The sequence below is a fragment of the Clarias gariepinus genome, chromosome 26, assembly GCF_024256425.1.
Source record: "Clarias gariepinus isolate MV-2021 ecotype Netherlands chromosome 26, CGAR_prim_01v2, whole genome shotgun sequence".
Classification (NCBI taxonomy): domain Eukaryota; kingdom Metazoa; phylum Chordata; class Actinopteri; order Siluriformes; family Clariidae; genus Clarias; species Clarias gariepinus.
In genome coordinates, this window is record NC_071125.1 from 3,352,414 (window position 1) to 3,365,330 (window position 12,917).

The window sequence follows — 12,917 nt, forward strand, 5'->3', positions numbered from 1 at the left end:
TGTTTTAGATCACTGAGAGAACTTTTTTTACCTTGGTGGTATCCAAGCACTAGTAAAACACTGGGCTAAGTGTAGTGTAGCAGGGGATTATATAGAGAAATGAGCGTTTTTTTTTTTGTTTGTTTTTTTTAACTCGTAACTGTGTTCTGGTATTCTGCACCATTGAAAGTCCCAACATCAACCATCAGCAAATTTGTTCAGTTTGACTTGAACAGCCCTTGTAAAATAAATTGTTTATCAATGAAAGGGTAATGAAACTTGTAATTTCGCAGGTGGCACAGTGGTAGGTGTTTCGCCTGCCATGCGGAAGGCCCGGGTTCGATTCCCAGCCAGTGCCCAAACCCCAGCCACTGGATGCAGTGCCGGTCCCAAGCCCGGATAAAATGGGAGGGTTGTCTCAGGAAGGGCATCCGGGAAGGGCGTAAAACCTGTGCCAAGTTGTTGTGCGGACTGGATATTTCGCTGTGGTGACCCCTTGCCGGGAGCAGCCGAAAGACCAACAACACCACTAATAATGATTGTTTCAACATTGAATCAACCTGATTTTCTTCAGACACTGTTATGTGAATGAGAAACAACATGCTTTTAAAATACTCCATTGAAACACAGTAGTTAAGTTTATGAGATGAGACATTTTAAAAAGTTGAACAAACACAAGTTTATTTTACAAAAAATTTGACACTTCATACAGGGTTAATAAAAAAGGGTTATTATTATTATATAATACATACAACTGACTACAAAAGCCCAAATACACCAGCATTGGTTCTTCTCTTAGTTAGTTATGGAAACCATTTGCAAAATTATGCATAATTTCTTTCATGTGATGAAATTAATAGGGCTAACATTAAAGCAACTATATAACATACAGTACAGCTTAAAGAGGTTAATTTTATAAACGCCAGATCAATAAAAAAAAAATAAGCAAAAGCCATCTTGGAGCTAAATACAATTTTAATTAAACTAGAAAAAGTTATATATAAAAATTTCATGTAACATTTTAATACACAAACATTTCCAAAAGTAAAAACTTGAATGAAATAATACATCAATAATATTTACCTGTCAATTTGTAAAAAATAATTTCAAAAATGCATTACTTAAAGTAAAAAAATAGAGTGCATTTAGCATATGTAGCTTTTTTTATTTTTTTTAATGTTTTTTGCATGAATTCGACTGACTGCTAAAACGAAGTGTATTGTATTTAGTGTAGTTTTAAAAAATATAGACATGCATTAGCTCTGTATAAAAAAAATAAAGTGCTGGGTAATGGAATTAAACTTGAAACTTTTTGCAATCCATAGCTTCATGAAAATCTGTTGCGATCACATAACAGTCTGAATTGACCTGGGTTCGGTATTGACCACTTGAGTTTGACTTTTTGTCTCGCAGCTCTTTTTCCTCTCTCTCCCAGAGTCTGTGTTAGACACCATCCCTGCACTTCTGCTCTCGGATTTGCTGGAGCTTGGCTTAGGGTGGGGTACGACCACTACTTCCACTTGCTCGTTAGCTAGTTTCTCCGGCAGGTCGTTGACTCCTGGCTCTGGTTGGTTGGCGCTTAGGCGGCGCTGCAGAGCAGGTTGTGTGCAGGAGAACGAACGTTGCCGGGGTGCTGGCTGAGGACACAGGAAGTGGGGTGTTGTCGCTCTGATGACTTGATGTGCTCCATCTCTTTCCTCATCCTCTGCCTCTGAGGTCACTTCCTGCAGAGTGCTGATTGGACGTGATGGGCGGCTAAGGATCCTGGGGCTGACTAGTGCCGTCGTGGATTGGTTTGTCAGTGGCCGCCAGCTTTGAGGTGTCATATATTGCCAGTCACTGTTGACAAAAAAACAACATAAAGCAATATAGCATAGTTAATGATGAGTATAGTTTTTGTCGAAGTTTGCCAATGTGTTACCATAAATTCGCAACTTTACCTGGGCTGGGGTGAAGACATCTCCCTGGGTGCTACAACTCCAGAAAACGAAGAGCTCCTTCCTGGCAGGCATGGAGGCGACGCCACCCATGGAGAATACATGTACGTGCGATCATCCCATAGCACCTCAGTAGTTTGGGCCACAGGATACGGGCTCTGGTGGACCCGGTGGGCCAGTAGAAGCTCAAGGATCTGATGGCGGAATCCTTCCTGGGCCACATCTATTGGCCGACGCCCCCTACGGTCTGCCAGCTCCTGATTGGCGCCATTTAGTAGGAGGAACCTGGCTGTGTCGTAGCAGCCATGGAGAGCTGATAGAAACAGAGCTGTCTCACCCTAGAAATGGAACATGCCCTGGATTTCAAGTACAAACCAAATCTACCTTGAAATATACTGTACAGACAAAAGTATTTGGCCAACCCTGTTAATTATTGAATTCAGCTGTTTCAATCAGGCCCCTTATCCGCAGTTAAGGGCAATCTTAATGCCTCAGCATACCAAGACATCTTGGACAATGCTACAGTTTGGGGAAAGCCCTTTTCTATTCCAACAAGACTGAGCCCCAGAGCACAAAGCAAGGGACTATAAAGACATGGTTTGATGAGTTCGGTTTTAAAGTACTTGACTGGCCCTAACACAGAGCCCTGACCTCAACCCCATCGAGCACTTTCAGGATAAACTGGAACGGAGATTTCGAGCCAGGCCTTCCTGTCCAACATCAGTGCCTGACCTCATAAATGCTCTACAGAATGAATGGGCACGAATTCCACAGAAACACTCCAAAATCTTGTGGACAGCCTTCTAAGAGGAGTAGAAGCTGTCATAGCTGCAAAAGGTGGACCAACTCCATACTGAAGTATATGTATTTGGATACAATGTCATTACAGGTTTGGCTAAATACCTTTGTCCCTATAGTGTCTAGTAGTAGAGGGGAAAAAGCAGGTTGTTTTACCTTGTGATCCTGCATGTCCACAGCAGCGCCGTAACGTATCAGTGTCCGAGCTAATGAGAGGTGGTTTACTGAGCATGCCCAGTGCAGGGCGGATCTCCCTGGCAGAGAGAGTGAATTTAGAGAGGAGGGAAATACAGGAAAGAAGAGGCTCCATCACACACAAAGAAGCAGACAGAAGCAAGCATGCAGTAGTATAAGGGAGTTAGAAGGAAAATTTAAAGTAATATGGCTATAGTGCTATTTGAAGAAAGTGGAGGTAGTTGTGAATGGTACTGGCTACACAAGAATAGCTTGCAAAAGGCCTTCGGTGAGACAAAGCAGAGCAACGGAAGCAATTATAAATGTATGTACACTAAACACGCCACAGCGCGTTAACTTTGCTCAGAATCATCAGCAGGGATTAAGGGTTCTGACAGCCCGTGGAGGAGTAAGAAGGCAGATGAAGCAGGAAAGGACAGAGGAAGAGGAGGAGGAAATGGGGAGACCAGAGAAATGCATGTTACTCCCCATCTACCCATGAAGCCACTTCTGTGTAGACGTTTAACACCCCAGTCAGGAGTCACTGCATCAATCTGGACAGTCTACGTCTAATCATTAAAAATACAAGCTAGTGATATGTACAGTTAAGGTGATCTTCAGAAGAAGGATCCTGAAGAACCCAACCAAAAAATAAATAAATACAGAATTGGAAAGGTTGGCGGGAGCAAGTGATCAGATATGAATTTCATGGTACAAAAAAATTTACAGAAAAGGGTTATAAACTTTTCACATCTACAGTACAATTTAAAGCAGCCTTAACTGTGTTTTCAACTATTTTGTGTGTGACTAGGGCTTTAAAAGGCAAATAAACTATAGGGCCAAAAATATGTGGGCACCTTTTACTGGACCTCGTTTCAGGCCAAACTGAGGTCCATAAACACATAATTTGCTGATGTTGATTTGCTGATGGTTGGTGTTGAAGATTCAGAGCTGCCTGCACAAAGCATTGGCCTCAACTACACTGAACAGCTTTTGGGATGAATTGGAGCACTGACTGCTCTCCAGTCTTCCTCATCCAACCTCACAAATGCTCTTGTGGCTGAATGAGCTCAAATTCCCACAGCTGTGTTTTAAAATCTAGTGGAAAATGTAAGTTGAGGCTGCTATTGCAGGAATGGATAGATCAGCTCAATGGTTTTCAAATGGGGACATGTGGTTGTGATGGTCAGGTGTCAACATACCTTTTGGCCATATAGTGTAAAACAGAACTACCCAAACAAATATTTCGCAGATAAGGATTGGCATAAAGAGCTAGAGAGGAACCATGATTTTGATATATCTTTGATGGATACAACTGTTCCTCTTGTTACCTCCATTTGACAGAACCTTAGTTAGATTTTAGGAAAGTGATAATTACCGGTGTGGTCGGTGTTGTTGACAGGCACCCCAGCTCTAAGGAGCTCCAGCACCACCCGATCGAGGCCACTCCTGACAGCTCGGATCAGAACCACAGAGCCGTCAGGTCCGCACCATTGCACTGGAGCTGACTGTGGTGGAAAAGACCGAAATGACCAGATTATATATGGGATAATGATTACTTCCTGTTAAGGTTAAACCTCCTAAATTGGTTATACTTCATGAATGACACAATGGCTCGGATTAATCAACGTATATATGATGTGTGATCTGATGTCTAATGATCATGATGCCTGGTGTGGAGTGCTAATTGACAAAGGACGGTTGTTTTAGCAGGCAGCATGTTAGTACTCTAGATTCAAATGACAAACAGTGTTAACTAGAATACAGAATACCAATGATACTGGAAACAACTGCACCATAATGCACAGTGATTCCGATCTCCTCATCTATCTATTATCTCAACCGCTTATACTGTGCAGGGTCGTAGGGAGCCTGGAGCCTATCCCGGGAAATTTATGCCACAAGGCAGAGCATACATTCATACACACTATGAGCAATTTTGGAAATGCCAATCAACCTGTTTTGCATGCCTATAGGAAGAAACTGAGCATGGGGAGAACATCCAAACTCCACACACAGGACATGGGGTCAAGATTTGAGCCCCCGGCCTTGGAGTTGTGAGGCAACAGTGCTAATCGATAAACCTCTGTGCCACTTCTTGCCATTTCTACTGCCCATAAAATCTACTTTTAATTAAGCTTTTTTTGCTTTTCTGTTTACTCTTGAAACTGATGAACACTTACATTGCTTGGGGTCCTCTGTTGTGAAGGAATTGAGTTCCTGTCCCACCTTCTTGGAGGACCTGATAATTATAGCAAATAATCAAAAAGTAAAATGTTTGACTGGGAAACTCATACCTACACGTGAACCGATCATAAACCCGAGGTACATATCTTACTTATGGGGACTTGCTGGTGACTGATGTTGAAATGTTTCTGATCTGGAGATCTGTGGTCACAGATTGTCCTGCTAATGTCCTCCATTGAGCTCTGGGTCACGTCTGTGTCACTGCCGATGTCCACCGTCTTCTTAAGAGGCCTGCAGTTGTAATGTGTCCAGAAGACGTTAACACAGTTTCCTCACACAGCTTGACTGGTAGATCAAAAGAGTTTTGCTGGCTAAATACACCATAGTTAGAGATAACCAGAGCCTATGTGAAAGGATGGGAACAGGAAGAATGGTGGAAAGGCTATTTTTGTCTTTGGTACACAAGGAAACGTTCTCATGACCTTTAGCACAAGCTCTACACTGCACTTTTAAAAGTTTTGCTTGTATATCCTGAGAAACAAAGGCCTGAGAAGTTGTTGGTTTACCGTACCAGTCAAAGATACAGATAAAAGCAAAAAGCAGCTTTACCTCATACGGATGGAATCCTCTCCGAGTGGTTCCCTGCGCTTCTTTCCCAGGTCCTTCCCTTTCTTCTTCTTCTTTTTCATGTCATTTTTGTCCTTCTCCCTAGCTATCCTTCCATTCTTTTTGTTCTCCTCAGAAGACCGTTGTGTCCAGGATTTGCTCTCACTGTTGTTGTCAGTTACAGTAGATCTATGACGCACTCTGTCTCCATGTTCTCTTCTCTGCCGTCTTTTCCAGATCCATACCAGTACTGCAAGTCCCACTACAGCCAGTGCTACCCCGATGCCCACCGCAGTGCCAACCACGGGCCACAGCCATGCAGGAGAACCTGTATTATTAAGCATGGACAACATAGAAAGACAAAGGAAACGGCTATGATGGCTCTGAGGTATTCACACCATTTTCTTCACAATTAATGTTACATTCTTCTGTAATTGTGTTTTACTGCAGTTGGTCGAACATACCATCAGAAGTCTTGATGGCCGGTATGACCACTGTGATCTCCTTATCAATGCCCCGGATGCTGAGGAGTGCATGGATCTCAGGCTTGATGTGGGCCGGGGCAGAGTTCAACTCCAGCATGGCATTTAGGAAACCTGCTGCTTCCGATGCGTAAGGAAAACAAGAGAACTGTAGCTGGGAGCATGGCCTGTTATCCACTTGTAGGAACAATAAAGTCCTGTATTACAGCAGAATGAAAAAAATATTACATTTATTAAATGACTGAATGACTTTTCTGATGTAATTTTGTATATAGAAATAACATTATTCTTTTTTGTGGGCTCTGTTAGCAAATAGTAGCTTAGCCAGAGTCTTTTAACAAGACCCTTGAAAAATATAAGACGTTTAGAAGGAGTAAAAATTTTATACATAAATCAAATTCTATGTGTAAACAACATTTTAGTTTTAGATTTAGGTTTACTATATGGTCAAACCTGCAATGACATTGTATTCGAATACATATACTTCAAAATGGAGTCAGTCCCCCTTTTGTAATAACAGCTTCCACTCTTTTTGGAAGGCCATCCACAAAATTTTGGAGTACTGTGGGAGTTCATGCCAATTTATTCTGTAGAGCATCTATGAGATCTGGCATTGATGCAGGATGAGAAGGCCTGGCTCGCAATCTCCATTCCAGTTCATCCCAAAGGTTGAATGATGGGGTTGAGGTCAGGGCTCCTGGGAACTCCAGGGTTCGGGCATCAAACAAGGTTTTGATCTCATCAAACCTTGTCTTTATAGTCCTTGCTTTGTGCACTGGGGCACAGTCATGTTGGAATAGAAAAAGGCCTTCCCCAAACCTCTACCACAAAGTTGGAAGCATAGCATTGTCCAAGACGTCTTGGTGTGCTAAAGCAATAAGATTGCCCTTTACTGGGGATAAGGGACCTGATTAATTGAAGCACCTAACTTCAATAATTAATTTGGTTTGGCCAAATACTTTTTTCCATATGGTGTATGTCACAACCAATTCTTTGTTGACCAACAGTATTGTTCATGAGGAAACTGGATTATTCTTGGCTAAATTATAGCTTTAATTACTGAGCCATCATTACCAGAATGATTGGCCCATGCAAGGCCCTAGCGGTCAATGCTCCAGAACTATTGGGGTCAAGGCCCTAGAGCTATTGAACTAAGAGAGCCAGTCTATTTATCACAACATTAGATGCAAGAATGTAACGGTGTCACCTGTTGCTGTTGTAGTTAGGCGCTTGTTGGTACAAATCCATCAGCTGTTGTGCGTCCATAGTGAGGAAATTGGCACTGGGCTGTAGTGGCACCACTCCTCTTAGTTTGACGCTGGTTTGGAGCAGGATGCTAAGAGCCCAAAGTAATGAACTGTTCTGCAACGCCACTTTTTGTAAGGGAATTGTTGTATGCAGGATCAGCGTTCCTTTGGCCCAGTTGGGACGCTTGTTTTTGTAGTTTTTTACACAGTCTGAACCATCCCACCCACAGGGAGCAGTGTTGCAGCTCTTCTCGCACTGCGTATTGTCGAAGTGGTCACGGCAGTACTGAATGTACCCAGGCCTGTAAGAAAAAAGGCATCACAAATTGTAATTTATTTCATTCTTTATACGTGAGTTCAGAAGTCCACATCCAAGACATTTTTCTAATTGTACATAATTTTAAGTTAGCAATTTATTTTTAAAGCATTTTTTTTTGTTTACTTATAGCTTCCCTAGCGTCAACAAACTGAGAAAGTCAGTCCAGACTTTTGTCTCCTTAGACTAGGCTTCAGTATTACATGACAGATATAGAAAACAACAGTTCTTGGTCTTGGATGCAAACTTTCAGATCGATACACAGTATAAGCAAACATATTAGTATATTTTTGATATGCAGACATAATCAGATTATTACTTGCAGGATTCTTTGGGCATGAGGCAGTCAAAGCCGTCTTTCAGACACTGTGAGCCAGAACATTCCTCATTGCATACTCCATTCGCAAACTTGTCTTTGCACATTTTATCTGTTGGACAGCTGCTCCATGGATCACCTGGTGATTCTTTAAAGAAAGCAAACCCAAGAGAATTCAAGCATCCAAAATACACTGATCAGACATTAAGCCCAGTATTGTGTTGATTCGCCTTGTGCCACCAATCTTGTCACCATTGGTAAATAATTGATAATAAATGTTACAGTGTTGAGGATGATTGGTGTACCTACTTACTATAATTGTTACAGTATGTACCCTGCTACTTCAGTTAACATTACAACTACTACTTTTGCTACTACTAGGGCTATTATAACTATAATTATAGCTATATTATTACTATAATTATATTCCAACCAGCCAGCTCCGCTTGCCATAAGAAGTGCTGGAAACGCACCAAGTGTAAGCTCGGCCACGATCATCTAACTGCTGCTTAATTAGGAGATCAGGTCCAAGCTCTCTAACTTGTTTTCTTTCTTCGCCCGATCGCCTTGCAAAGGGGTATTTTAGCAAAGAAATTACAAAATTTTCTCTCATATTTAGCTGCTTCTACGTCAATCACTATTCAATACATTAACTAACAATCTGCTGACCGTTAATAAGACTCGTTGAGAATGGTCCAATCACATGAGCCCAAAGATTTAAAAACAATATTGATTCGCTAAGAACAAAAGTAAGAGGGTTCGGGGCGCACAGTGCTGCACCCCAAGGATGATTTGAAAATATCCAATCAGAGATCAGCCTCAAGTCACATGCTTTTCAAGGGGCCCCTTATTGAGCGGCCGACACTTATTCCACCCACTACTGGTACTAGTCCCATTATAATTACTCCTTCTGCTATTACTATTCATGTAACTAAGGCTTGTACTATTCTTACTTTATAGTAGATTTGCTGTCTGATTAGCAAAGCATGCTAGCTTTACTAGCGACATGCATTCACAGATACTAATAACCTCTTGTACTTTTTTTTTTTACCAAACTTTATTTTTTATAATATCTTTAGACATATTTACTAAAACCCACTGAATATCTATAATTTTTTTCTTCTCTTTTGCAAATTAAACATAAACAGAAAAACTGAGTTTGTGAGGGAGGAAGAGAAGAAACGTCGGACCATAAGCGAGGTAGGATTGGTCTCCGAAATCATTAGCATTAGGAGTTTGGGTTTGTGACTCCTTGAAAGCATCATACCTAATTAGCACTGAATTTTGCTAATTAGTAAGAGGTCACAGGAATGATGAAAACACAGCACCAACCAACGGACAGATGTGTCACTTTGGACGTTCTTAACGTATCTTAAAGATATTCTCAATATCTTGTTACAATGGCAGCTGAAGGTAGGTTGGGCTGCAAGTGAACCTTAATTGAAGTTGAACTGCTGGAAGCAGAAAAAATGGGCAAGCATGAGAACGGACAAGGGCCAAATAGTGATGGCTAGAGGACTGTATCAGTGCAACTCCAAAACTGCAGCTCTTGTGGAATGTTTCTGATCTGCAGTGCTCAGGACATACTGAAAGTGATCCAAGAAAAAAAAAAAAAAACAAGGTGTACCGGCGACAGGGTCATGGGCGGCTAAGGTTTACTGATGCACTTGGGGAGCAAAGGCCGGTCCAATAAAAGTGCTACTGCAACTCAAATTGATGCGAAGGTTAATGCTGATTGTGATAGAAAGCACACAACGCATCACTATGGGGACCTACTCAATATTACGCAGGTGGTCATAATATTATTGCTGATTGGTGTATCTAAGTATGTATTTGTGCATCTGGTGAAGTGTATCATGTCCTTAATTGTTTTTACATGATAATAACGTTATTAGCGAATGTCAAAGTAAAAACAGTGCACTAAGTGCTGAGTATTGTGTTTGTGTATTTATCTTCTCCCTTGTTCGAACAGTAAAAACAGAAGCAGAAGTGAAGAACCAAGCTAAAATCTGTAGCTTAAAAAGAGGGTCAAACACCACAAAAGGCGTGTCACTGGCCCGAGATGGAGGGGAAACAGGAAACTCAGGCTCTGACACAAACAGGAAAGGTGAACCGGAAGAGGGCTGCAGCAACAGGAAACGGAGTGGAGTGGGAGTGGGTCAGGCCTGAAGGGCAGCCACCGTGGTGATGATGAACATAATGGAGGGGAACAATAGGCTTACAGGTGTGGAGGACAATGAAGTCTTTTACAGGAAAAACCAGAGCTGGATATTGCAAAGAAGTATAATAAAAAAATGTAGGATCATTCTTTTAAAACACTTGCAAGTAAATATGATTCTTTTTTAACCACACGATTCTAAAAGAAGCCTCTCATTCTGATCAAGGCTAAAGGGGATGTTATTTTCCAAAGCAAAATTATAAAGGCTGTCTAAAAAAATGTAATTAGCTGTAGCACTTTGTATTTAATCACATAGTACATAATTAAGCTGCCTGGGTTCATAGAGATGCTTCAAAACTAAATTTCAGGGGCTTTAAACAAAAGATTTTAACCAGGACATGGGACAAGGGACATGGTGTCATGGGGCTCGTATGTGTATAAACGCTAAACAGTGGACGGGCTACTGTGGGGTTCTTGAAGTCAAAGTATTTCAGATAGCTAATATAAATTTAAATCAAATAGGCAAAGATATACAAACAGTCATATTTTAATCAAACTGATTATTTGCCCGCAAATAAATGTTTTTTTTATTTCATAATGTATGCATCTTGGACTAGTTTTAGCTTAAATGTTAATGATTGCAGAATAATGAAAAATAAACATAGGAACTTAAAAAGAAAGAGCCCATAACAAGTATGCATGCATCTATTCATCTATTCATAATCTATCATTTCTCCATTTCTTATTTTTTTTATCCTTTAATAAACATTTAATAGTTTCATCTATCTATCTATCTATCTATCTATCTATCTATCTATCTATCTATCTATCTATCTATCTATCTATCTATCTATTCATCTGTTTATCCATCCTTGTATCTGTCGGTTCATTCTTCTTTTTATTTATTTGTCCATCCATGATCATGTCCATCTTGTCATTCCTGTTTTTTCTGTACATTCATCACAAGTCTGTCCAAAATATCTATACAGTCACCTTTCTTTCAATTTATACAACAGTTTTTCTTTACACACTTTCTCCATTAAATTGTTATACACTATGCATTGATCCATGCATCTACCCCTTACCCATTCTTCTATTCATCCATTCATTCATGCATCTATCTATCTTTCATATTCATTCATACAAACTATCATTTAATAACTTAATAAAATTTTTTATTCAGATGCACCTGTTTTATTTCATCCATCCATCCATCCATCCATCCATCCTACTTTATTAATATATATCATTCATTATTTTCCTTCATTCCATCTGTCTATTTATTTCACTTTTAGTATTTATCTGTCCTTCCTTCTGTCCATCCAAACATCTGTTCATATGTCTGTCTTTCCAGCCAAATATCTGTCCTTTTATCCAATTTTTTTTGTTTATCCATCTCTCTATTAATTTATCCATCCATTGGTCCTTCCTACGTCTATTTCTTTCCATCCATCCATAAATCCATCCATGCACTTGTTTCACTATACATCTATTTGTTCATCCTTTCATCCATCCATCCATCTTATTCCGCTGTGGCGACCCCTTGCCGGGAGCAGCCGAAAGACCAACAACAACATTCATCCATCCATCCAAGTTGATCTTGACTTACCATGACATAAACTGCTGAGGGGCCATAACATGAAGATCAGACCCTCCACCAGAACCATATTAAATGTTCAATTCCAAGTCGCTTTTCTCCTTTTTCTTCCTTACTCTTGTAGACACACTCTGTAATGCCAACCACAAGCAATTCCTCTCTTTCTCCGCAAGCTTTCCACAAGTCTGTGTATCTTTTTGAATCCTTTGGTCTTAGCTCTTGGACCCAATGCAAACATACACAGAGCCGTGTGAACGGTTATGTCCACGCCTCCTTGATTTTCTCCCTCATTCTTTTTCTGCGGATATCTGGACTATTTCCTGCCACTGTGTGGAAATGAATTAGAGTGTGAGTGTGTGTATATGTGTGTGTATATTGTGGCTAGGTTGCAGTCCTGTAGATTTGTATTTCAGGAAGTCTAAAAAGGTCAGTTATCCACACGTCCAGACATTAAGCATTGTGGAATAAGTGCATGTTTGAACTTGAACTAAAAGGTCAAATTGGCCAACATTTCTTCAAAACGAGTAGTAAGAGACTGCAACAAAAAGTGCTCATGAAAAGGTGTGTGTCTCTGTAATGGACGAAGACTCACACTTTCATATCTTTGATTGGATTATCCACAATAAATCATTTCCTCAATTTATAAGTACCCAGAAGAAATTGGTTAAAGTACTATTAAAATAGCAGATGGCCATTCCTCCTAATATCGAGTAGGATGCCATTAAAACAGTAATGACCTGAGTGTTCTGACACCTTTCCACCAGAACCAGCATTTAATCCTCAATTTACGCTACAGTTCTTCGTCTATTGAGTTGGACTACATGGGCCAGACTTTGGTTTTCCTTCCTTGGATCACTTTTGGTTTGTCCTGGCCACTGCAGACCAGAACCATCACAAGAGTTTGGAAATGGTGGGATGTATTAGACAGCAAGTGAACATTTTTTCCTGAAGTTGATGTGTTGGAAGCAGAAAAATGGGCATAAGGTTTTGGGTGACTATGACAAGGGCCAAATGGTGATGGCTGAAGGACTGGGTTATAGCGAGTCCAAAATTGCAGCTCTTGTGGGATGTGCCCAGGCTGCCGTGGTAAAGACATTTCAAAAGTGAATGGAAAGCTGGT

At 40.6% G+C, this 12,917-nt stretch overlaps 1 protein-coding gene across 1 annotated transcript; it reads right to left on the minus strand.

Annotated features, from left to right (window-relative positions):
• Positions 1 to 682: 682 nt before the first annotated feature.
• notchl (notch receptor, like) lies at positions 683 to 12,042 on the minus strand. Its single transcript, XM_053487380.1, has 11 exons — positions 11,810 to 12,042; positions 8,046 to 8,190; positions 7,371 to 7,712; positions 6,146 to 6,360; positions 5,685 to 6,009; positions 5,227 to 5,366; positions 5,072 to 5,130; positions 4,267 to 4,396; positions 2,871 to 2,968; positions 1,920 to 2,254; positions 683 to 1,818 (listed from the first exon to the last, which is right to left on the minus strand). The coding sequence occupies exons 1-11, from the start codon at positions 11,865 to 11,867 to the stop codon at positions 1,326 to 1,328; spliced, it is 2,340 nt and encodes a 779-aa protein (XP_053343355.1). The 5' UTR covers positions 11,868 to 12,042; the 3' UTR covers positions 683 to 1,325.
• Positions 12,043 to 12,917: the final 875 nt, after the last annotated feature.